We start from the raw sequence: 27316 nt of genomic DNA, 5'->3' as shown, positions 1-27316 counted from the left end.
AAATGGTTGGGACATAGTACAAATATTTTGTGCCTGTCTTCACAGTAGAAGACATAAGTGCCAGAAAAAATGGGTAACCAAGGGGCTAGAAACTAGAGGTAATTAGTAGCAGCTAAGAAACGGCATTGGAGAAAATTAAGGAAAGGAACGAAAAGCTGACAGATCCCCAGTAGCTGATGGCCTGCCTCATGGGATCTAATAAGGAAAGGTGCAGAGATAGTGGATGCACTGTTAATGATTTTCTAAAAGTCTCTAGATTGCAGAATGGTTCAAATGGATTGGAAGATAGCAAATGTAACACAACCACCCAAGTAGGGAGAGAAAAAAAAACAGGGAACCACAGGTCGGTTAGCCTGGCATTAGTTATCAGGAAAATCCTTGAATCTACTATTAAAGCAGTCTTAATGCACTCAAAATCATAGTTGGATCAGATAAAGTCAACACGGTTCTACAAAAGGAGAAACATGTTTGACTATTAGAGTGGAGTATGTAACTGGTAGGTAAAGGGAAATTAGGTGTAGTATACTTCACATTTCAAATGCATTCAATAAAGTGCTACACAAAAAGTTAATACCCAAGATAAGGTCTCATGGAGTTGGGGATAATAGATTAACAATAATGGAGGAGCGTTTTCTTTTTATTCATTTATGGGATGAGGGTATCACTGGTTAGGCCAGTTATTGCCTATGCCTAATTGCCCTCGAGAAGGTGGTGGCGAGCAGTCTTTTTGAACCATTGTCGTTCCACCCACAGTGCTGTTAGGGAGGCAGTTCCAGGATTTTGAACGTGCAACAATGAAGGAACATCTATGTATTTTCAATGGGCAGGACCGGTGGCACAGTGGTTAGTGCTGCTGCCTCACAGCACCAGGACCTGGGTTCAATTCCCAGCTTGGGTCACTGTCTGTGTGGAGTTTGCACATTCTCTGTGTCTACTCCAGTTTCCTCCCACAGTCCAAAAGATGTGCTAGTTAGGTGGATTGGCCGTACTAAATTGTCCCTTGCTGTACCCGAACAGATGCCGGAGTGAGGCGACTAGGGGATTTTCACAGTAACTTCATTTCAATGTGAATGTAAGCCTACTTGTAACTAATAAATAAACTTTAACAGGAAGCTGATAGTAAGGATAAAGGAGGCATTTAAGTTTGTTGGCTGTTACTAGTGGAGCAAATACCAGTGTTGGGACCTCGGCTGTTTACAATCTACAGTAATGACTTAGAGGAAGAGCCATGATGTGGAGATGCCGGCGTTGAACTGGGGTAAGCACAGTAAGAAGTCTCACAACACCAGGTTAAAGTCCAACAGGTTTATTTGATAGCACAAGCCACAAGCTTTCATAGCGCTGCTTGTGGCCTGTGCTACCAAATAAACCTGTTGGGACTTTAACCTGGTGTTGTGAGACTTCTTAGAGGAAGAGACCAAATATATCCAAGTTTGCTGATGATGCAAGGCTAGATGGGAATGCAAGTTGCAAGGAGATCACGAAGAACATAGAACATAGAACATTACAGCGCAGAACAGGCCCTTCGGCCCACGATGTTGCACCGACCAGTTAAAAAAAAAACTGTGACCCTCCAACCTAAACCAATTTCTTTTCGTCCATGAACCTATCTACGGATCTCTTAAACGCCCCCAAACTAGGCGCATTTACTACTGATGCTGGCAGGGCATTCCAATCCCTCACCACCCTCTGGGTAAAGAACCTACCCCTGACATCGGTTCTATAACTACCCCCCCTCAATTTAAAGCCATGCCCCCTCGTGCTGGATTTCTCCATCAGAGGAAAAAGGCTATCACTATCCACCCTATCTAAACCTCTAATCATCTTATATGTTTCAATAAGATCCCCTCTTAGCCGCCGCCTTTCCAGCGAAAACAATCCCAAATCCCTCAGCCTCTCCTCATAGGATCTCCCCTCCATACCAGGCAACATCCTGGTAAACCTCCTCTGCACCCTCTCCAAAGCCTCCACATCCTTCCTGTAATGTGGGGACCAGAACTGCACACAGTACTCCAAGTGCGGCCGCACCAGAGTTGTGTACAGTTGCAACATAACGCTACGACTCCTAAATTCAATCCCCCTACCAATAAACGCCAAGACACCATATGCCTTCTTAACAACCTTATCTACTTGATTCCCAACTTTCAGGGATCTATGCACACATACACCTAGATCCCTCTGCTCCTCCACACTATTCAAAGTCCTCCCGTTAGCCCTATACTCAACACATCTGTTATTCCTACCAAAGTGAATTACCTCACACTTCTCCGCATTAAACTCCATCCGCCACCTCTCGGCCCAACTTTGCAACCTGTCTAAGTCTTCCTGCAAACTACGACACCCTTCCTCACTGTCTACCACACCACCGACTTTGGTGTCATCAGCAAATTTGCTAATCCACCCAACTATACCCTCATCCAGATCATTAATAAATATTACAAACAGCAGTGGCCCCAAAACAGATCCCTGAGGTACACCACTTGTAACCGCACTCCATGATGAATATTTACTATCAACCACCACCCTCTGTTTCCTATCCGCTAGCCAATTCCTGATCCAATTTCCTAGATCACCCCCAATCCCATACATCTGCATTTTCTGCAGAAGCCTACCATGGTGAACCTTATCAAACGCCTTACTAAAATCCATATATACCACGTCCACTGCCTTGCCCCCATCCACCTCCTTGGTCACTTTCTCAAAAAACTCAATAAGGTTAGTAAGGCACGACCTACCTGCCACAAAACCATGCTGACTATCACCTATCAATTCATTACTCTCCAAATAACTATAAATCCTATCCCTTATAATTTTTTCCAACATCTTGCCGACAACAGAAGTGAGACTCACCGGTCTATAATTCCCGGGGAAGTCTCTGTTCCCCTTCTTAAACAATGGGACAACATTCGCTAACCTCCAATCTTCTGGTACTATACCAGAGGCCAACGACGACCTGAAGATCAGAGCCAGAGGCTCTGCAATCACTTCTCTTGCCTCCCAGAGAATCCTTGGATAAATCCCATCCGGACCAGGGGATTTATCTATTTTCAGACCCTCCAGAATATCCTGCACATCCTCCTTATCAACTGTAATACTGTCTATTCTACTCCCCTGCAACCCAGTGTCCTCCTCAGAAGAGGATGCAAACAGATATAACAAAGTGAATGGGCAACAAGATTACAGATGCAGGGCTGTGTGAGGTTAATCACTTAAATTCTGCTTCTCTACTCTTACTACCAAAGGTAAGAAGTCTCACAACACCAGATTAAAGTCCAACAGGTTTATTTGGAATCACGACTTTCAGAGTGCTGCTCCTTCCTCAGGTGAATCAATCAATCTCCACATCATTACTACCAAAGGTGTGAAGCATTTATATTGAGAGAGAATTGGGTGTCGTTGTAACAAGGAACAAAGTTAGCCTGCATATACAGCAAGCAACTAGGAAGGCCAGTGGCACGTTAACCTTTATTGTAAGGAGGTTGGAGTACATGAGTCGTAACAATTGTACAAAGATTTAATACTGTGTGCAGTTTTGGCCTCTATAGTCAGAAAGGATACGCTGAATTGAAGGCAGGACAGCAAAGGCTCATTAGACTGGTTCCTGGGATGAGAGTGTTGTCCTATGATGAGAGGATGAATAAATTGGGCCCATACTCTTCTAACAGTGTAAGAGGATCTCACTGAAACATACAAAATTCTAAAGGAGCTTGACAGGGTTGACATTGAAAAAAAAACAGAAAATGCTGGAAAAACTCAGCAGGTGTGGTAGTATGTGTGGAGAGAGAAACAGCATGTTTTAGGTCTAATACAACTCTTCATCAGAACTAGATACCAAGAGGCTGTTTTTCCAGGCTGGGGAAATCTAGACCAGTGTTGTCTAATGTGACAAATCAGCCATAGACATGTGGCAAATTGATGCTATTTATTTTTAGATCCACACAATACTGAGTTATGTAAAGCAAACGAAAAGAGACCACAACTGGAATACTGTTTTGTAGGGTCATTGCAATGAGTAATTAAATGTTTGTGTTGTGCCTTTTCTTTCGATTAATAATTTTAATTGTAGATATGCAGAGGGTAAGCTCTTTATACTCAGCCCATTTTAATTAAATGTAGATCTAGCGCATCTATTCCACAAGTATTCAGAATTATGATATGCTCATGTTTGCAGTTGCTTTATAGACTATTCACAGCCATTTGATTTTTTTATAAACCCATTGGGTATTTTGTTTGTGTGTGGAGAATGTCGGAGAAGCTGGCCTAGCCTGATTAGCTTCAGTGCAGATGGGTGCCTGAATATCAGTTTGTGGAGAGATCAGCAGTTCAGCCTTTCCCAACTCCTGGCTGTTGGACTACATTTTGAACCGGTCTTATAATTTATTTACAACTGCTTGATTTGAGATATCAAGTGTAGCATTTCCATAGAATGTGTGTGGTGTATTGAGTTGTGATGTTTTGCCCTCCGCAGTGGTTTAACAAATCCAAAAGCATGAGATTTATAAATGATTAATGGATTTCTTGCAACTCACAAAGAAAAACACATCAGGAGCGTGCCTTTACATCTCAAATTCTGCTGAAACACATGGATTATAGATTTTTTTTCACTGACTTGTTACAGTCTTAAAATGTACATTTAATATGGATCACTAACTTGGAGATTTTGGTCAGTATTAACAACATAAGTAGGAGCAGGAGTAGACCATATAGCTCATTGAGCTTGCTCTGTCGATCCATACAATTATCACTGATCCTCTGCCTCAACTCCACTTTGCTGCCCACTCCCCAAATCCATGGGCTCCCTGAGAGGCAAAAAGTCTATCTGAACCTCTGGGGTGGATAATTCCAAAGATTTACAATCTTCAATGATGAAATTCTGCCTCATCTTGGTTCTAAATGATTGACCCCATATCTGGTGCGCCATGTTTTCTATCTCAGAATCCCGAGGCAACTGTTCTATTCAGATCTGAGTCACAGCAGGAGACCTGTAGAAGGTGGAAAGTTTATTTATTAATGGCACAAGGCTTACATTAACACTGCAATGAAGTTACTGTGAAAATCCCTAGTCGCCACACTCCAGCACCTGTTCAGGTACACTCAGGGAGAATTTAGCATGGCCAATACACCTAACCAGCGTGTCTTTCAGATTGTGGGAGGAAACCCACACAGACACAGGGAGAACACGCAGACTCCACATAGATAGTAACTCAAGCTCGGAATTGATCCCAGGTCCTTGGCACTGAGGCAGCAGTGCTAACCACTGTGGGATGTCTTCAAGCATTTCTGAAAACACCAAACAGCCCAGCCAACTCACAGGAGTAACCAGCTGTGACTGACTGAAGTGAAGCTCCATTCAGGAAGGCACAGAACACATTTTTCAGGAACAGAGGTGGAATGGAAACATTGGAGAGAATGCACAAGCCTCTAAACACATCATATACCCAACCCTTCAAGCACCACCCGCCTCACGAGGCACAGTCTGTAGCTCGTGCATTGGACTTCTTAAATCATCTCAAAACCCACCAAGTGGAAGCAAGTCATCCCTGAATCCAGAGGGAGTGCCTAAGAACCACCAGGAATTTGTACAACTGTACCAAACCATGCTCCCTTTCATATTCAAAATATTGGACACTCCACATTCACATTTTTGTGAATTGTGCATGTGGATCCCCAAGTCTCGTCGAGCCTCTGCTGTTCTTGCTCTTCATTTAAAACATACTTTAAAATCATCTATGCATTTGGGTCCACTCACCTGCATTGAGTGGGCAAAGCTTTGGCAGATAAATATTAATTAAGCTATCCATGTCTGTGATCTTATGCCCCTGACTGCATTGCTTAGCATGCCATCAATCTTCATTCCAACAACAAACTTGGATAAATGACTAATTGTGCCAAGTTATTAAAAGTGAATACTTGAAGTGCCAGCACAGGTCCTTCCTAATCACTTCCTTCCAATTCAAGTACATATCCATTTTCTCCTTTGTCTTTTACTGACCAACAAATCTCCCAATCTCCTAACCAGGTCAATAATTGCCTTCAGCTCCATCATTAGTTAACAGTCCCTTGTCTATAACCTATCAAATACCATCTGGAAGCCCATATAAATTACATCCATAGATGCTCCCCTATCGACTACTTTAGTCACTTCCTCAAAATAATTCAGTTAAGTTCTTTAAGGCTTGATTTAGTCATTGAACAGAGCCAACATGGTTTTGCAATCAGCATAAATCTCCCCAAATGCTGTCACATTGTCCTTAATTACAGATTTCTATATCTTCCCCAAAAATGTGGTTTTTCATTCTCCTCAAATATTGGAGTTACATATGCAATTTTCCAATCTAGAAGGGAAAATTCCTGAATATAAAGTGCTTGGAAGATTACGGCAAAGCAAAGGTCCAAAATGTTTTTTAAAATAATCTTGACTGTGCAGAGCGCTGGAACAATATAAAAATAATTTAAATCTTTCACAAAGATGAACTTCCAGTTATAATTGAAGAAATGGGCTCAAATTCTGTATGTCCCAAAAAAAGGTCTTGCAATCAATCATGAACTAAGAGCAGAAGAAATAGGAGCAGAAGTAGTCCACGTGGCCCAATGAACCTGCTCCACCATTCAATATGGTCTTGGTCTTCATTTTCCTGTCCCCTCCCCATATCCCTTAATTCCTAGAGAGACCAAACCTCCAAAGACTAAACCTTAAATATATTCAATGATGGAGCATCCACAATCCTCTCGGGAAAATTCCAAGATTCATAACATTTTGAGTGAAGAAATTTCCCATCTCCGCTCCTTCACTGTTACTGGGTCAAAATCCTGGAGCTCCCTCCTTAATAGCACTACGGGTGTACTTACACCACACAGGCTGCAGCAGTTCAAGGCGGCAGCCCGCCATCACCTTAAATTAGGGATGGGCAATTAATGCTGGCTTAGCCAGCAATGCCAACATCCCATGAACAAATAAAGTCCCAAATGATCAGCTCCTTATCCTGAGACTGTACTCCCTCGACTCTCTGACAGAAACAGTCTCTCAGCAACACTCCATCAAATCCCTTCAGATTCTTGTAGATTTCAATGAGATCACCTCCCATATTCTCTGGAGTTTAGAAGAATAAGCCCAATTTACTCAGCCTCTCATCATAGGACAATTCCCTCATCCCAAGGACTAATTTAGTGAACCATTCACAGTACTACCTCCAAACCAAGTATATCCTTTCCTAAATGTGAAGTCAAAAACTGGACACACTACTCCAGATGCAGTCTCACCAAAACTGTACAACTGTAACAAGACAGCTTTATTCTTGTACTCTAATCTCCTTGCAATAAAGGCTAACGTACCATTTACCCGATTGTTTGCTGCACCAGCACGCTAACTTTCTGCTTTCCTCGTACAAGCACACCCAAGTATTTTTGTACATCAACACTGACAACTTTCCCATTCTTTAAAAAATATTCTTATGAACAAAGCGAGTAACACCCTATATTACACTCAATCTGCCATCATATTGTCCACTCACCTAATCTGTCTATATCTTTTTGTAGCTTCTATGTTCTCCCCACAGCTTACCTTTCTACCTATTTTGGTATCATTAGCAAACTTAGATATATTATTTCCCGTCTCTTTATCCAAGTTATTAATGCAAACTGCAAATAGCTGAAGCCCCAGCACTTATCCTTGTGGCACTCCACTATTCATTGCCTGCCAACTTGAAAAAGCTCAGTTTAAGCTCACTCTGTTTTCTAACCATTAAATCAATCCTCTCTCTTATCATTCAAATACATTACTCGAACTTATTGTGCCTATTTTTTTTGTGTGGCACCTTAAATGACTTTTGGAAATCCAGGTATACTACATCTACTGGTTCCCCTTTATATACTAAGAATTTTTGAGGATGAAACTCAATAAATTAAACAGAATATATCTTTAATAAAACCACATTGAATTGTTCCAATCATATTATGTTTTCTAAGTGCATTGAGACATTCTTAATAATTAGGTACCCACATTTTCTCAATAACTAGCCCTACTGGTCTGTGGTTCACTGCTTTCGCTCTGCCTCCTTTCCTGAGAAATAGTTTAACATTTGCCAACTTCCAATCTAGTGGGACCATTGCTGAATCCAAGGAAAGTTGGAAAATCACAGCTAGCACGTCCATTATCTCTCCAGTAATCTCTTTTAGAAGCCTGTCATGCAAGGTAATCAGGTCCAGATTTGTCGGAGTTTATTCACTTAAGTTTCTACAATACTTTATCACTGCTGATATTAATTTTCATAATTTCCTCACTTTTTAAACCCTAGGTTATCATCTATTTCTGGTAAGGAATTGGTGTCTTCTACTGTGAAGACAGACAAAATATTTGTTCAATGCATCTGCCATTTCCTCATTTCTGTGACAATTTCTCCTGTCTTTGCTTTTAAGGGACCACTGTTTATTTTAGCTACTCTCTTCCTTTTTATACACTTATAAAAAAGCTCTTATAATCTATTTTTATATTTCTGGCTGGTTTAACCTCATTCTATTTATTCCCTTTATACCAACTTTCTGGTGGCCCTTTTCAAAATCACTCCTAATCCTCAACATTGTAAGCTTCTCCTTTTAAACTAATGCTATCCTTAACTTTTCAGTGGATGGGTCCTTCTTACTGAGTTTTTGCTCTTCGAAGAAATGTATTTTTGTTGAACATTTTGAATTGTTTCTTTAAATATTTCCCACTGTTCATTTACCTCCATGTGTTTTAGACTAGTTACCAATTTACCTATATAATCGGCTTTAAGTTTAAGATTTTTGTTTGCAAATAGAGTATGTCACTTTTAAACTTAACGTGAACCTAATGCTATAATGGTCACTATTTCCCTTTTAAAAATTTTTACGTTGACATTACTAATTAACTCTTCTTCATTACATAATATTAGATCCAAGATGGTTTTATTCCTGGTCAGTTCCACAACACACTGCTCCAAGAAACTGTCACAAAATTATTCCAACAACTCATCTTCTAGACCATTCTTGCCAATTCGACTGTCCCAGTCTAGATGAAGAATAAAGTCCCCCACAATTATTACATTTCCTTTGTTACAGGCTCCAATCAATTCTTGCTTAATGCTCCTCCTGACTATTGGTCAGGAGGCCTACAGAAATAGGGCAGCATGGGCACAATGGATAGCACTGCTACCTCACAGCGCCAGGGACCCAGGTTCGATTCCCAGCTCGAGTTAGTGTGTGCGTGGAGTTTGCACATTCTCCATGTCTGCGTGGGTTTCCTCTGGGTCCTCCGGTCTCCTCCCACAGTCCGAAAGACGTGCTGGTTAGGTGCATTGCCATGCTAAATTCTCCCTCAGTGTACCCAAACAGACACCAGAGTGTGGCGACTAAGGGATTTTCACCAACTTCATTGCAGTGTTAATGGAAGCCTACTTGTGACTAATAAACTTTACACCCCACCAGAGTTTTCTGACTCTTGTGATTCTTAATTTTACATCAGGACCGGACTTCTGAAAACCATTTCTCACTAATATTCTTTACTACAAGTGCTATTGCACCTCCTTGGCCATCTGCCTGTCTTTCCAAAATATTATGCACCCTGGAATATTAATTTCCCAACCTAGATCACCTTGTAACCATGCTTCTGTAATGGTGATTAGATCCAAATCATTTACCTCCATTTGTGACTAATTCATCCATCTTATTGCAGATCTCCACAGTCCTAGTTGTACAATTTGTCAGGACGCTCTTTTAACAACTCCTTATAAAAATGATTCATTAAACTGTAAATTGATGGAAGCAAATTTGAGGTAATATAATCAAATATTAAACAAAGAGCCATCAACCTGAAAAACTGTTTCTCTCTACACAAATGCTCCCAGACCCAAATATTCCCAGCATGTTCTGTTTGAGATATCCAGCATCTGCAGCATTTTGCTTTTGTACAGAGGTAATATATCTGTCTACATCCTCACTTAGTGTGCTATCTAACCTGATCTTTCTCAAGACCTCAAATCCGAAACCTTAACTTCTTCAGTCTCCGATAATTTGATTTTTTTTTTAAAAACCGAAGCCTCAGGACTTGCTTTCAACTTTGTTCCCACTCTACTGTTTCTCAGCAAAAGCCTGATCCTTCGCCTCAGGAGTTACCACAATATCAATTTTTTCCTTCCTAAGTAGAAACTCTTGAAAAGTTCCCCTGCCCAGTACCATGTTCAGTATTGTAAGTCTCAACACCAAGTTAAATTCCAACAGGTTTATTTGGTAGCACGGGCTTTCAGAGCGTTGCCCCTTCATCAGGTGAGTGAAGAGTTCGGTTCACAAACAGGGCAGATATAGACATAAACTCAATTACAAGATAATGGTTGGAATGCGAGTCTTAACAGGTAATCAAGTCTTTAAAGGTGCAGACAGAGTGGAGAGGGTTAAGCACAGGTTAAAGAGGTGTGAATTGTCTCCAGCCAGGACAGTTAGTGAGATTTTGCAAACCTAAGCAAGTCGTGGAGATTAGATAGTGTGACATGAACCCAAGATCTCAGTTGAGGCCGTCCTCATGTGTGCAGAACTTGGCTATCAGTTTCTGCTCAGCAATTCTGTGTTGTCGTGTGTCGTGAAGGCTGCCTTTAGGAATACTTACCTGAAGATCAGAGGCTGAATGCCCTTGACTGCTGAAGTGTTCCCCGATAGGAAGGGAACACTCCTGCCTGGTGATTGTCGAGCAGTGTCCATTCATCCGTTGTCGTAGCGTCTGCACGGTCTCGCCAATGTACCATGCCTCAGGACATTCTTTCCTGCAGCGCATCAGGTAGACAATGTTGGCCGAGTCACAAGGGTATGTACCGTGTACCTGATGGACGGTGTTCTCACGTGAGATGATGGCATCTGTGTTGATGATCCAACACGTCTTGCAGAGGTTGCTGTGGCAGGGTTGTGTGGTGTCATGGTCACTGTTCTCCTGAAGATTGGGTAGTTTGCTGCGTACAATGGTCTGTTTGAGGTTGCACAGTTGTTTGAAGGCAAGTAGCGGAGGTGTGGGGATGGCCTTGGCGAGATGTTCATCTTCATCAATGACATGTTGAAGGTTCCGGAGAAGATGTTGTAGCTTCTCCGTTCCGGGGAAGTACTGGACGACAAATGGTACTCTGTCCGCCATGTCCGGTGTTTGTCTTCTGAGGAAGTCGGTGCGGTTTTTCACTGTGGCACGTCGGAACTGTCGATTGATGAGTTGAGCGCCATATCCTGTTCTTATGAGGGTGTGTTTCAGTGTCTGTAGGTGTCTGTTGAAATCCTCATCTGAGCAGATCCTGTGTATATGGAGGACTTGTTCATAGGGGATGGCTTCTTTAACGTGTTTAGGGTGGAAGCTGGAGAAGTGGAGCATCGTGAGGTTATCCGTGGGCTTGCGGTAGAGTGAAGTACACTCCTCGTCACAATAGATGTCATGGCATTCTACACCAGCATCCCCCACAAAAACAGCATTGCTGCAACTGCCTCAGTACTCAACGCCGACAACTGCCGATCTCCGGATGCAATTCTACAACTCATTCACTTCATCCTGGACCACAATGTCTTCACCTTCAACAACCAGTTCTTCATCCAGACACATGGAACAGCTATGGGGACCAAATTCACACCTCAATATGCCAACATCTTCATGCACAGGTTCGAACAAGAACTTCACCACACAGGACCTTCAATCGACGCTATACACTAGATATGTCGATGACATTTTCTTCCTTTGGACTCATGGCGATCACTGAAACAACTACATGACGACAACAAGTTCCATCCCACCAGACTCACTATGGACTACTCTCCAGAATCAGTTGCATTCTTGGACACATGCATCCCCAGCAAGGACAGTCACCTCAGCACTTCATTGTAGGGCAAGCCCATGGATAATCTCACGGTGCTCCACTTCTCCAGCTTCCACCCTAAACACGTTAAAGAAGCCATCCCCTACAGAAAAGTCCTCCGTATACACAGGATCTGCTCAGATGAGGAGGATTGCAACAGACACCTACAGACGCTGAAAGATGCCCTCGTAAGAACAGGGATGTGGCGCTCAACTCATCGATCGACAGTTCCGACGTACCACAGTGAAAAACTGCACTGACCTCCTCAGAAAACAAACACGGGACACAGCGGACAGAGTACTCTTCGTCATCCAGTACTTCCCCGGAGCGGAGAAGCTACAACATCTTCTCCGGGGCCTTCAACATGTCAATCGGTGAAGACGAACATCTCGCCAAGGCTATCCTCACACTTCCACTACTTGCCTTCAAACAACCACGCAACCTCGAACAGACCATTGTCCGCAGCAAACTACCCAGCCTTCAGGAGAACAGCGACCACGACACCACACAACCCTGCCACAGCACCCTCTGCAAGACGTGCCGGATCATCGACATGGATGCCATCATCTCACGTGAGAACACCATCCACCAGGTACATGATACACACTCTTGTGACTCGGCCAACGTTGTCTACCTGATACGCTGTAAGAAAGAATGTCCCAAGGCATGGTACATTGGCGAGACCATGCGGACGCTACAACAACGGATGAATGGACACCACTCAACAATCAGCAGGCAGGAGTGTTCCCTTCCCGTCAGGAAACACTTCAGCAGTCACGGGCATTCAGCCTCTGATCTTCGGGTAAGCGTTCTCCGAGGCAGCCTTCACAACACACGACAATGCAGAATCGCTGAGCAGAAACTGATAGCCAAGTTCCGCACACATGAGGATGGCCTCAACCGGGATCTTGGGTTCATGACACACTCTCTGTAACCCCCACGACTTGCCTGGGTTTGCAAAATCTCATTAACTGTCCTGGCTGGAGACAATTACCCCTCTTTCTGTGCTTAACCCTCTCTCCACTCACGTTATCTGCATCTGTAAAGACTTGATTCCCTGTTAAGACTCGCGTTCCAATCATTATCCTGTAATTGAGTGTGTGTCTATATATGCCCTGTTTGTGAACTGAACTCTTCACTCATCTGAGGGTAACACGCCGAAAGCTCATGCTACCAAATAAACCTGTTGGACTTTAACTTGGTGTTGCGAAACTACTTACTGTGCCTACCCCAGTCCAACGCCGGCAAATCCACATCATGTTCAGTATTGGTCACTGCATTACAAGGAAGATGCCATTACACGAGAGACAGTATGGAGGACATTTACGAGGATGTCACCCGAACTGAAAAATATTAACTATAAAGAAGAATTGGATACGTGGGGATTGTTTTCAATTAAACAGAAGGGGCTATGATGGGGTGATTTAATTGAGGTGTAAAAAAAAATTATAAGGGGCACCAATCCAGTAGATAGGAAGAACCTATCTGGCTTTGCCAAAAGGTCAATCAACCAGGGAGCACAAGTTTTAAATAATGGCTATGAAAATTAGAAAAGAATGGAGGAAAACTATTTCAGAGAACAGAGAACATTACAGCGCAGTACAGGCCCTTCGGCCCTCGATGTTGCGCCGACCTGTGAAACCAATCTAAAGCCCATCTAACCTACACTATTCCAATATCATCCATATGTTTATCCAATGACCATTTAAATGCCCTTAATATTGGCGAGTCCACTACTGTTGCAGGCAGGGCATTCCACGCCCTTACTACTCTGAGTAAAGAACCTACCTCTGACATCTGTCCTATATCTATCACCCCTCAATTTTAAGCTATGTCCCCTTGTGCTAGCCATCACCATCCAAGGAAAAAGGCTCTCACTGTCCACCCTATCTAATCCTCTGTTCATCTTGTATGCCTCTATTAAGTCACCTCTTAACCTTCTCTCTAACGAAAACAGCCTCAAGTCCCTCAGCCTTTCCTCATAAGACCGTCCCACCATACCAGGCAACATCCTGGTAAATCTCCTCTGCACCCTTTCCAAAGCTTCCACATCCTTCCTATAATGCGGCGACCAGAACTGTACGCAATACTCCAAGTGCGGCCGCACCAGAATTTTTTGCAGCTGCAACATGACCTCATGCCTCCGAAACTCAATCTCTCTACCAATAAAAGCTAACACACCGTACGCCTTCTTAACAACCCTATCAACCTGGGTGCCAACTTTCAGGGATCTATGCACATGGACACCGAGATCTCTCTGCTCATCCACAGTACCAAGTATCTTACCATTAGCCCAGTACTCTGTATTCCTGTTACTCCTTCCAAAGTAAATCACCTCACACTTTTCCGCATTAAACTCCATTTGCCACCTCTCAACCCAGCTCTGCAGCTTATCTATGTCCCTCTGTAACCTGCAACATCCTTCTGCACTGTCTACAACTCCACCGACTTTAGTGTCATCCGCAAATTTACTAACCCATCCATCTACGCCCTCATCCAGGTAATTTATAAAAATGACAAGTGGCCCTAAAACAGATCCTTGCGGTACATCATTAGTAACTGAACTCCAGGATGAACATTTCCCATCAACCACCACCCTCTGTCTTCTTACAGCTAGCCAATTTCTGATCCAAACCGCTAAATCATCCTCAATCCCATGCCTCCGTATCTTCTGCAATAGCTTACCATGGGGAACCTTATCAAACGCTTTACTGAAATCCATATACACCACATCAACTGCTTTACCCTTATCCACCTCTTTGAGAAGGTGACCAAAGAACTCAATAAGGTTTGTGAAGCACGACCTACCCTTCACAAAACCGTGTTGACTATCCCTAATCAAATTATTCCTTTCTAGATGCTTATAGATCCTATCTCTTATAATTCTTTCCAAAACTTTGCCAACAACAGAAGGAAGGCTCACTGGTCTATAATTACCAGGGTTGTCTCTACTCCCCTTCTTGAACAAGGGGACAACATTTGCTATCGTCCAGTCTTCTGGCACTATTCCTGTAGACAATGACGACACAAAGATCAAAGCCAAAGGCTCTACAATCTCCTCCTTAGCCGCCCATTTCCACCCAGATGAGGATGGTCTGGAACTCAATGAAAGGATAGCATTTATAAAGCGTGCAAGTGAAATGCCACAACTTCCAAGGCTACAGACTAAGGGTTGAAAAGGGAGGTTAGTCTACAAAAAGATTTTTTACTGCCAGCAAGATGTACTATATGGTCCCCTTCTATGCTGCAAATTCTATGATTTGCTTACAACTGCTGCCAGTAGATAGCACAATGGAAAGGGCTAGTCATTAACCATTTAGTCATTCCATTAACATGAATTAATTTAATTTTGTGCCTCGAATTAACACAATGCACTGAAGCATCCAAAGTTTACCCTCAAAAGTCTTAAACAGAAATGATGATTAAGGGTTTTCAATGTGCACTGGACATGGGTGAGAATTGGTAGTAGGGCAATTAGGAATAGACAGCAATGTTCAAACCTCAGGAATTAACTGAAAAAGTGTAAGATGCACAGTAGAATAAATACATGACTAAAACACTATCAGATACTGAAAAATCAAACAAGCATAAAATGACGAAAATGCTCAGAACAAGTACTCATCATGAGAATACAAGTCCTGTTTCAGGTATGGAGCTTTTCCTCAAAGTGGAAAATATTTTAGATGAACAGTATTTAAAAAATAAACATCAAAGGAATGAACACTCAGGGACAAAAAACTGGTGCACACCGAGGGATGGCTGACAACTACTTTGTAACAACCCATTACTCACCCTAACAGGTATGTAAAACAACTTCAGCCAAAATGCAACAGTTTTGCTCCTGGATTTACTCTACCGTGGAACAAGCTCCCAGAAAGTAACCAAGAGAAGAACAAAAAAAAACTTGCATTTAAACAAGGCCTTTCAGGACTTCTGGACGTCCCAATACATATTATAACCTTGAAACAATACTTTTCATTGTATGTTAATACAATGTGACAATACGTCAAATCAAAGTAGTCAATGTTTTAACGCAGGCTGAACTGGGCACACTAAAGGTCCCTCATATCGCAATGGGACAATGTTCAAATCATCTTGCTTTGAAAGCACCTGGTCCAGGCGGTTGTTGGCTGAAGCGGGAGCCAACAGGTGGTAACTGAAGAGGGAGTTTCCCCCTCTTCTCCCCAGCCTGGAAGCAACGGTGAGAGAGTGGGGAGGTCCACAGGTGCTGGGGCTTTGCAGACCGCGCCCCTCACCCGCTACGGAGCGGGCAGCGCACCACCACCACCACCTCCTCCTTCCCCTGGGGAAGCGGGGGCCAGCGGCAGCAACCTCACAGCCGCCGGGCATGTTCCAAAAGGCAGAGAATTAAAAGGCGCCGGCGCAGCCTCCGCTCTGGGCTAAAGGAGGGGACGGGAGTGCTGCTGCAGGTTTCGAGGACCAGCGCACCGAAAGCACAACCGGCTGCCCCCCAGCACAAAGCAGGCCGCGGCCTTACTCTTTCTCTCTTACCTCCGGGGCCATGGTTTCTATGGTTACTGATCGGCCTGGCGCTCCCCCCCCCTCCCCCCGCGGAGAGTAATGATTTACCAATAAACTTTAGAGAGGGAGGAGAGAAGAGAAATTATAATTTAAAATATCCATATCTCAACAAGTATTTCACGTTGACTACGTATCTAACTGAGCCTCAAAATCTTGTGTTCTAATAAATTTTGAATGCTGTTGTTAATCACGGTATGTGGAAACATTGTCTTTCGCAGACTCAGTCACTCCCCCTCTTAGTGGGAGAGTCCAATCCTTCGCACCGCGCATGCGTTTCCTTGGAGGCACGTCCACGGGCTGGCGCAGCCGCAGTGCGTGTGGAGGGCTGCAATGTTGGGTTGCTTAACCGGTTATTGCTCTACCCCGAGTTCAGAAAGTGAGTGTGTGGGTACGCTGAGAGACAGCGGGGGAGGAGTTGCCAGAGTTCACTTGTCCCGTCCCCCCCGGAGTTGCCAGAGTTCACTTGTCCCGTCCCCCCCGGAGTTGCCAGAGTTCACTTGTCCCGTCCCCCCCGGAGTTGCCAGAGTTCACTTGTCCCGTCCCCCCCGGAGTTGCCAGAGTTCACTTGTCCCGTCCCCCCCGGAGTTGCCAGTTGCCTCGCGGCTCGGTTGATCTGAATCACAAAGTTCTTGGAGTTCAGGTCCCATTCCAGGGCTTCAGCACTAAAGTCAAGGCTGACACTCCAGTGCAGGACTTAAGGCAGTGGTTCCCAAACTTTTTTCACTGGGCCGCACTTTCGGAATAAAAATTTGCTCGCGCCACACCGAATTCTTTATTGATAAGAAGATGCATTCAAAAACAAAAAAAAACTCCTAACAGTGCTTGATTCATAACATAGAACGCAACTACTTTATAATATGATCATGGGACATCCAGAAAGTATAAAACAATGCTTGTTTAAACCATGTTTAAATGTTTCTTTGATTGTCCTTGAATCTTCTTGCCATCCTCTCTCGCAGCACCCTTTGGGAACCACTGACTTAAGGGAATCTTTTAAATGAGTTGTTAAACTCAGGCCCCACCTGTCTGTTCGGGCAGGTGTAAAACATTCTGTGGCACCATTATTTCAACGAAGGGCAAGGGAAATATGCCTTGTGTCCTTCCTGATCAATATTTATTTAAGCTAAGCTTAGCTAAGCTAAGCTTATTCAGCATTTTCTATTTTTATCGCAAAACAACAGGTTATCTGGTCTTTTCCAGACCTCTTGTTTCTGTGGGAGCTTGTGGTATGCAAATTGGCGATTGTGTTTCCTGCATTGCAACACTTCAAAACTACTTACGTTATTTGAGACATCTGGTGGTTGTGCAAAGTGCCATATAAATGCAAATCTGTCATTTTCTTTTATCAGGCACTTATGTGACATTTCCTAAGCACTGGTAATTATCGAAGCCTGGTTCTGCCCTAACAGATCAGTTTATGTTGACATTTGACAAAACACTTCGACTCTGTGACGCACTTAGTGTTTCATCATCACTACAAAAGTGATATGAACTGTCTGTACTTTCCCTGCATCTGATTTAAAGAAACTGTATTTAGATCAGATATCTCTTTATTGTTTACATGCTTTTAAAACCTTATTTTTGTCATGTCCAAGCGCCTCTCATTTTAGAGGCTTCCAGTTTTTTCCCCCACTATGTTTAATGATAGTTGGTCCCAAGCAGTTTAAGTGGTCTTCCCCTTCCTTTACATTCTGCTATTCTGGTTGCTTAAGCTTTATCAGTTAAGATTACAAGTGGCAATAACAGTGGGTAAATAATGGTTTACATATAAATAAACTGGAAGGCCTGTTTGAAGAATTAATCTTTTGTTCAGAGGTATTTGTCCTTTGCTGTAAAAATGTCCGTTTGAACTGTTGATCTGCTGTATTATGAGAAACTGAGATGAATTGTAAAATTAGACAATGGTGAAATATAATAGTTGCTAATTGAGATTCTAGACATGTGAACATTGCATTTTGTCTTAAACCACTTGGATTAGTGTTGTTCAGAATTTTAGAGTGCATTCGAAATGTGGAAAAGTTGTTACTTGGTTGTTCATGTGAAATAATCTCCCAGCGTTGATGACTAATCCTAAATAAGAATTATAGGCTGTAGTTGACATTCATTCTAACAAGCTGCATCTTTTAGAACTGTTGTAAAGTATTGTTTACTGTGTGAAGCCATTCTTTTGTTTAAGTGTAATTTTGTTTTTTCTTTTTAAATAAATGTCTGCTTTATAAAATCATTGCAAGTAGTCAGGGACATCATTTCCTGATTTCAAAACCTCTCCTCAATTTGCAAATTAGAAAAAAAAACATTTTGGCAATTGTTTCAAGTTTCCCTTTTAGGATTTGGGCAGTTTGGCATTTACAATCTGCCGTGTCATAATGATGGAGAGAATGCAACAGAAGTACTGAGACTAATTGACACATCTCATACATAACTGAGATTGGCGGGTTAGGAAATCTCTTGCAGGTTAGTCTCCTGCCGAACACAGAAGGGTTGGTTGATCTGAAAACCTTCCTTAACATCACAAAAGTAATGCAGATAAAGAATGTATTTTAGCCTGGCTTAATTTATTTAACTAACACAGTCCTACTTTTTTATTTCTTTATTCTTTCATGGGATCTGAATGTTGCTGGCAAGGCCAGCATTTGTTACCCATCTCTAATTGCCCTTGAACTGAATGGCTTGCTAGGCCATTACAGAGCGTAGTTCAGTGTCAACCACATTGCTGTGGGTTTGGGTTTACATGTAGGCCAGACCAGGTAAGGAAGGCAGATTTCCTTCCCTAAAGGCATTAATGAACCAGGTGGGCTTTTACAACAATTGATGATAAAGTTTCATGGTCACCATTATTGAAACTAGCTTTATATTCCAGATTTATTAATTTAAATTTCACTGGCTGCTGTGGTGAGATTGCATCCCTGTCCCCACTGTATTAACCTCGGTCTCCGGATTACTAGTGACCTTCCGACTTTGCCACTGCCTCCCTCTAAACCACCACATCTAACTGGCATTTAAGTAGTTATAAGGGGTTTTTCTTCACTATTTTTGTAGGTCTGTTCTAAGTGCAAGCTATTCTTGGGTGAAGAAAACCTTCTTGACATCTGTCCTAAATTTGCCCTTACCTGGCTTGAATGAATATCTGCTTGTCCTTTGCTTATCCTTTTGGTTCCCTTCAAAGTCATGCTCTAATGTTATAGTCTCTAAAACTTGTATGCTTCTGTAAGAGCATAAGAATTACTGGATTATCTCCATGCTAGGAACTGTACTAATTTATAATTTACATAAATAAGCTCAGCTCAATACAAAATGGTTAAATTTGTAGGTGACAGATGGCCTCTTTTGCAGTCATCTCTGTTCAAGGTTTCATGATTAGAATAAAGAACAAAGAAAATTACAGCATAGGAACAGGCCCTTCGGCCCTCTAAGCCTGCACCGACCATGCTGCCCAACTGAACTAAAACCCTTCCAAGGACCATATCCCTCTATTCCTATTCTATTCATGTATTTGTCCAGTTGCCCCTTAAAACTCACTACCGTATCTGCTTCCACTACCTCCCCCGGCAGCGAGTTCCAGGCACCCACCCCGCTCTGTGTAAAAAAAACTTTATAAGAAATTTAACAACACCAGGTTAAAGTCCAACAGGTTTATTTGGTAGCAAAGGCCACAAGCTTTCGGAGGTCTAAGCCCCTTCTTCAGGTGAGTGGGAATTCTGTTCACAAACAGAGCTTATAAAGACACAGACTCAATTTACATGAATAATGGTTGGAATGCGAATACTTACAACTAATCAAGTCTTTAAGAAACAAAACAATGTGAGTGGAGAGAGCATCAAGACAGGCTAAAAAGATGTGTATTGTCTCCAGCCAGTGAAACTCTGCAGGTCCACGCAACTGTGGGAGTTACAAATAGTGTGACATGAACCCAATATCCCGGTTGAGGCCGTCCTCGTGTGTGCGGAACTTGGCTATCAGTTTCTGCTCAGCGACTCTGCGCTGTCATGTGTCGCGAAGGCCGCCTTGGAGAACGCTTACCCGAATATCAGAGGCCGAATGCCCGTGACCGCTGAAGTGCTCCCCAACAGGAAGAGAACAGTCTTGCCTGGTGATTGTCGAGCGGTGTTCATTCATCTGTTGTCGCAGCGTCTGCATAGTTTCCCCAATGTACCATGCCTCGGGACACCCTTTCTTGCAGCGTATCAGGTAGACAACGTTGGACGAATTGCAAGAGTATGTACCGTGTACCTGGTGGATGGTGTTCTCACGTGAGATGATGGCATCTGTGTCGATGATCCGGCACGTCTTGCAGAGGTTGCTGTGGCAGGGTTGTGTGGTGTCATGGTCACTGTTCTCCTGAAGGCTGGGTAGTTTGCTGCGGACAATGGTCTGTTTGAGGTTGTGCGGTTGTTTGAAGGCAAGAAGTGGGGGTGTGGGGATGGCCTTGGCGAGATGTTCGTCTTCATCAATGACATGTTGAAGGCTCCGGAGGAGATGCCGTAGCTTCTCCGCTCCGGGGAAGTACTGGACAACGAAGGGTACTCTGTCCACTGTGTCCCGTGTTTGTCTTCTGAGGAGGTCGGTGCAGTTTTTCGCTGTGGCGCGTTGGAACTGTTGATCAATGAGTCGAGCGCCATATCCTGTTCTTATGAGGGCATCTTTCAGCGTCTGGAGGTGTCTGTTGCGATCCTCCTCATCCGAGCAGATCCTGTGTATACGGAGGGCTTGTCCGTAGGGGATGGCTTCTTTAACGTGTTTAGGGTGGAAGCTGGAGAAGTGGAGCATCGTGAGGTTATCCGTGGGCTTGCGGTACAGTGAGGTGCTGAGGTAACCGTCCTTAATGGAGATGCGTGTGTCCAAGAATGCAACCGATTCCGGAGAGTAGTCTATGGTGAGCCTGATGGTGGGATGGAACTTGTTGATGTCATCATAGAGTTGTTTCAGTGATTGCAAACTACACAGCCTTCAGGAGAACAGTGACCATGACACCACACAACCCTGCCACAGCAACCTCTGCAAGACGTGCCGGATCATCGACGCAGATGCCATCATCTCACGTGAGAACACCATCCACCAGGTACGCGGTACATACTCTTGCAATTCGGCCAACGTTGTCTACCTGATACGCTGCAAGAAAGGGTGTCCCGAGGCATGGTACATTGGGGAAACTATGCAGACGCTGCGACAACAGATGAATGAACACCGCTCGACAATCACCAGGCAAGACTGTTCTCTTCCTGTTGGGGAGCACTTCAACGGTCACAGGCATTCGGCCTCTGATATTCGGGTAAGCGTTCTCCAAGGCGGCCTTCGCGACACACGACAGCGCAGAGTCGCTGAGCAGAAACTGATAGCCAAGTTCCGCACACACGAGGACGGCCTCAACCGGGATATTGGGTTCATGTCACACTATTTGTAACTCCCACAGTTGCGTGGACCTGCAGAGTTTCACTGGCTGTCTTGTCTGGAGACAATACACATCTTTTTAGCCTGTCTTGATGCTCTCTCCACTCACATTGTTTTGTTTCTTAAAGACTTGATTAGTTGTAAGTATTCGCATTCCAACCATTATTCATGTAAATTGTGTCTGTGTCTTTATAAGCTCTGTTTGTGAACAGAATTCCCACTCACCTGAAGAAGGGGCTTAGAGCTCCGAAAGCTTGTGTGGCTTTTGCTACCAAATAAACCTGTTGGACTTTAACCTGGTGTTGTTAAACTTCTTACTGTGTTTACCCCAGTCCAACGCCGGCATCTCCACATCATAAAAAAAACTTGCCTCATACATCTCCTTTAAACCTTGCCCATTGCACCTTAAACCTATGTCCCCTAATAATTGACTCTTCCACCCTGGGAAAAAGCTTCTGACTATCCACTCTGTCCATGCCCCTCATAATCTTGTAGACTTCTATCAGGTCGCCCCTCAACCTCTATCGCTCCAGTGAGAACAAACGAAGTTTCTCCAACCTCTCCTCATGGCTAATGCCCTCCATACCAGGCAACATCCTGGTAAATCTTTTCTGTACCCTCTCCAAAGCCTCCACATTCTTCTGGTAGTGTGGCGACCAGAATTGAACACTATATTCCAAATGCGGCCTAACTAAGGTTCTATAAAGCTGCAACATGACTTCCAATTTTTAAACTCAATGCTCCGGCCAATGAAAGCAAACATGCCCTATGCCACCTTGACTACCTTCTCCTCCTGCATTGCCACTTTCAGTAACCTGTACACCCAGATCCTTCTGCCTATCAATACTCTTAAGGATTCTGCCATTTACTGTATATTTCCTTTCTGTATTAGACCTTCCAAAGTGCATTACCTCACATTTGTTCGGATTAAACTCCATCTGCCAGCTCTCTGCCCAAGCCTCCAACCGATCTATATCCTGCTGTATCCTCTGATGGTCCTCATCGCTATCTGCAAATCCAACAATCTTTGTGTCGTCCGCAAACTTACTAATCAAACCAGTTACATTTTCCTCCAAATCATTTATATATATTACAAAGTGTACAAACATAGCCATACTAAGCGGTATCGCCTGTCCTTTATTATAGTATGTAGTAGTTTAAACCTGTAATACATTTCATCTGTACCTATTCTGTCCATTTACAGGTTGAGGAGGCCCATTCTAGAACCCAACTCTCTTTTCCCTGACACAAACTCAACAACCAGTTTGTTATCCTATCCACAACAATTCTTGCTATTATCATCAGCAGATTTAATCACTGCATTCTGAGTTTGGGTCATAGAATCATAGAAACCCTACAGTGCAGAAAGAGGCCATTTGGCCCATCAAGCCTGCAACAGCAACCATCAATTCACCGAGGCCCTATCCCCGTACCTCACGTATTTACCTTGATAATCTCCCTGACACTAAGGGGCAATTTAGCATGGCCAATCAACCTACCCTGCACATCTTTGGGTCACTGATGTAAATTAGAAATAACAGAGGTCCTAGCACAGAACACTAAAATAATCCACGGTGTTTTCTTTGTTCTGATCACTCCCTTAACAAGTACCTGTTGCTTCTTTCCTTTCCAACGGTTTCTTATCCATTTCTAGATGTTACCTTAAATTTCCATTGCTCTGAGATTATGCAGCAGCCTTTCATGAGCAACTTTGTTGAAGTCTTTCCTGAGATCCAAACACGGCACAGTTCATTTTGTATATTACCACCTGAAAAAAATAAAATAAAAATAAAACAAAATCTCCCCCTTCAGAAGTCACATTAGCTGCTGTGTGCCAAGTTGATATTGTACAAACAATCCTCAAATCTGAAATATTGAGTTTCGCAGATATAAAAAAAACTGTTTCTAAGTAGGAACATGACAATTCTGAATTAGGACCTGAAGCAGGATTTAAATTGTAGCTGCTGTAATGGTCAGTACTAAGTGCAGACATGCCGACTGACTTGCTAAATAAGCTGTTTTGCTTTTTTATTGGAGATGGTAACTGATTCGGAAGTGATTGCTGGGATCTACAGAGAAATCAGCAAATTCCCAAACCCACTGAAAAGCTGGATTGGACCACAGGTTACTTTGAAGCGCGGGGAGAAATACTGCACCATCTACTCAGGTATAACAATGATTGTCCGATTGTAAAAGAGGAAGTGTCTAGGTATATATGTTGATCAGATTGTACCTTCTGTAATTGTGGTATCATCCCTACTCTCAGAAATAAGTCTTGCAAGTCATAAAGTGCTTCTATTGTTTTTAGACAGATTCTGTTGAGTAACAACAACGGGGAGCTGAGTGCTAATAGCATTGAACAATAATACAGCAGAATGGTTATGACACTAGGTAATATTGCAACATGTCAAGTTGTAAAGTTAGAGTTAATGGACCTAATAATTTATGAATTAGCCTTGGAAGACTAACCATGAAAAATGCTGAATTAAAAACCCATGTGATCATCATTGTCCTTAAGACATGGAATCAGACATCCTTGCTCTGAGTTATATGTATTTCCATTCCCACATTTTATGATTGCCTCTTACTGTACTGGAACTAAGAATGGGCCTTTCCCATGTCACCTCTACCCCAACAAGAATTTTTTTTTAAACTTCTCTGTAGATGTAAAATTAACATATGGAAAAAGTACAAGTGGAGCTTCCACAACTCATTATAATAATTATTTAAGCTTTGAATTCTCAAACTAAATGTTTGCAATTGTAAAGGAAATAAAGCAACTGAATTATCTTATGTGCCCTTACTAATGTATCTTGATCATCTACTTTCTTTATTTGACACCTAGATACGCTTGTTTTGAGCTTGTATGGTGATCTTATAAATACAGTAATAGTTTACCTGGGTTTTGTGTGAGTATGTGGATATTTACAGGCATTGTTATCAATTTCTTCAGATTTTGAAGTTAAGTGAGATGGGAATAATGCATTCAAAAACATTTATTGTCTCGGACAGACTCTTGTAAAGGGTTCTTTTGTAGTAAGGTAAAACCTTAGTTAGTAATATCTATGAAAATTAAAGGGGCATTGAATGAATTGAAAACAAGTGTGGTGCAGTTTTACTACCACAAAGCAATGCCAATGCATTTCATCATGATTTGGTCTCAGTTTTGAATTTAACACAAGATGGTTAGTCTTGTTATCAGAAAACCCTGTTTTACTTCATTGTGATACCCAACAGTTTCCAAGTTGGTATAAGAATAGAAAATACTGGAAAAAACCAACAGGTCAGGAATCATCTGTGAAAGAGAAACGGAGTTTATGTGTCTTCAGAAGTGTATAAAGTTTAAGAGGTTCAATGTTTTCAAGAAAGTACAGAGGCAGGGCAATGTGGAAGAAGGATGAGCTAGAGAAAAGGCCTGTGATGGGGTGGAAGGCAGAAGTGATTATATGACAAAAGGGCATGCTGATAGGAGGTTTTAATGGAAATAGCAGCATCATTACCAAGAGTTGCTCTCCGGAATGATGTGGCTAGTGGTTATAATCAGAAATTGTTGAACTCATAAAGTGCAATAGCAAAGACATCAACTTCATCCTCTGTGCTGTCATCTCATTGAATTTCGAGCTATGTGGCTCTGAACTCTTCTTCCACATTTTTGCCTCTGCGTTCACCTCTTCGGCCAGTACACCGCCTTCCTGCACAGTAAGTTATTTTTCCCTCCTTCAGAATTTTTGTTCCAATTGGGTTCCTCCCACTGATTTTCTTTTAGATCTTTTCACTGCTCTTGTAAATTAATCATCTCAGTTTTTCTACTCCGCTCACTCATACTAACTTAATTCCCACTGAGCTTGCAGCACTTCATTCTCTCAGGTCATTGTCACTAAACTTGTTATTCGGTGAACCAACTTCCACCTTGAGAAAACTGCTACCTCCTTGTCGACTATAATCACTGAACATCAAGCCATAATTTCACAGCCTGTCACAGATCTCATCTCTCGCAGAGGCTCCCTGGACAGCTTCCAATTTCATAGAGCCTGCATAGTGCTCTTCCACAAACAGGACAGCCCTGGTAAAGTTTAAAGGCTGACATTAACACTGCAATGAAGTTACTGTGAAAATACCCCAGTCACCACACTCCAGTACCTGTTTGGGTGCGCTGAGGGAGAATCTAGCATGACCAATGCACCTAACCAGTTCGTCTTTCACACTGTGGGAGGAAACCGGAGCACCCGGAGAGAACCCACGTAAGGACAGGGAGAACGTGCATACTCCACACAGACAGTGACCCAAGCCGGGAATCAAACCCAAGTCCCTGGCACTGTGAGGTAGCAGTGCTAACCACTGTGCCACCGTGTCGGCCGATCATTTCAGCCTGTTCTAATCTCGTAAAACTGAATTTTCCAGCTCAACCCTATTTTTGCTCACGTTGTCCAGTTTTATTCCACTTGCACCCACAACTCTTCCGATGTTTTCCTCTACTTCACCCGTTTTCAGTTTCCTCGCCCTAACCATCTCCTTTTCACCATGGATGTACAACTTCTGAGTTTAACCCTACCCATGATGGGCCCTCTACTCCTTCCTTGAATGCAACACAAGTTCCCATCCTCCATCCTCCAACTCAATGACCTTATTTTCACATTGAATAACTTCTTCTTTGTCTCCGCTTAATTACTTCAAAATAAAAGGTATTGCTGTGGTAACCCTTAGAGATCCCAGCTGTGCATATTTTTTGCTGGGATGTGTGGAATATTCTTTGCTACAGTCCTACATGGATCGTCTCCCTTCTCTTTTACCAGTGCATTCATGACTGTATCAATGTTATTTTCCCTCTCGCCGTGAACAATAAAATGTCATCAATTTTGCTTTCAATTTTCACTATCCCTCACCATCACGTGGCACATTTCCGATTCCTTCCTTCCTCAATTTCTCCATGTCCAATCCAAGGGATAAGCTATTGACCAACGTCCAATATAAGCTAACTGATTCCCACAATTACCTTGACGACACTTTCTCCCACTCTATCCCCTGCCCACAGCACCTTGTGTAAGTGCATCTGAGGTCTCAAACACTACTTCCAGGTGAAACAATGATTTACTTGCACTTCTTTCAATTTAGTATTCTCTATTCACTCCTCAATGTATTCCCCTTTACATTGGGGTGGCCAAGCAGAGTTTGGTTAACTGTTTTACAGAGCACCTTTGTTTAGTCCACAAGCATGCCTCAGAATTTCTGGTGGCCTGCTAATTTAATTCTCCGTCCCACTCTCACTCTGACCTTTCTGTCCATAACCTCATATTCTGTTCCAATGTAGCTCAAAGGAAGCTTGAAGAACTGCACCTCATCGTTCAATCAGGCACTGTACAACAGTCTGCATTCAGCATGGAGTTTAACAATTCCAGATCAGAACCACTTTTTGTATGGTTGCGACTGAGTCTGCTGTTCCCATGTACATCTCCTAGAGATCCAGCTTTTAAAAAAGTATATTTGTCCCATTACTATCCATTTTGCCTTGCACCACGATCTTTTTGTTGTTTAATCTTTCCTGCCTTCCACCC

The 27316-nt window shown here is 42.8% G+C and overlaps 2 protein-coding genes across 5 annotated transcripts in view; one reads left to right on the top strand and one right to left on the bottom strand.

Annotated features, from left to right (window-relative positions):
- The window catches only part of LOC144491513 (acylamino-acid-releasing enzyme-like), a 207588-nt gene extending 191173 nt beyond the window's left edge, over positions 1–16415 (bottom strand). The window contains exons 1-2 of one of the 4 annotated variants that reach the window (XM_078209419.1): positions 16347–16390; positions 4652–4982 (exon numbers count right to left, since the gene is read on the bottom strand). Coding sequence is in view for 2 of the 4 variants with exons in the window: in XM_078209417.1 (XP_078065543.1) it covers positions 15945–16184 (240 nt within the window). In the remaining 2 variants the exon portion in view is untranslated. Of the gene's footprint in view, positions 1–4651; positions 4983–15626 lie in introns of all 4 variants that reach the window. The other 3 variants (XM_078209418.1, XM_078209420.1, XM_078209417.1) reach the window with 3 other exon arrangements.
- Positions 16416–16597: 182 nt separating this feature from the next.
- The window catches only part of LOC144491514 (acylamino-acid-releasing enzyme-like), a 61896-nt gene continuing 51177 nt past the window's right edge, over positions 16598–27316 (top strand). Inside the window, exons 1-2 of the mRNA XM_078209422.1 lie at positions 16598–16752; positions 23802–23931. Of these exons, the coding sequence (XP_078065548.1) occupies positions 23802–23931 (130 nt within the window). The 5' untranslated portion in view covers positions 16598–16752. The remainder of the gene's footprint in view (positions 16753–23801; positions 23932–27316) is intronic.

The sequence above is a fragment of the Mustelus asterias genome, chromosome 3, assembly GCF_964213995.1.
Source record: "Mustelus asterias chromosome 3, sMusAst1.hap1.1, whole genome shotgun sequence".
Lineage (NCBI taxonomy): Eukaryota > Metazoa > Chordata > Chondrichthyes > Carcharhiniformes > Triakidae > Mustelus > Mustelus asterias.
This window is presented reverse-complemented; position numbering and strand designations above follow the sequence as displayed.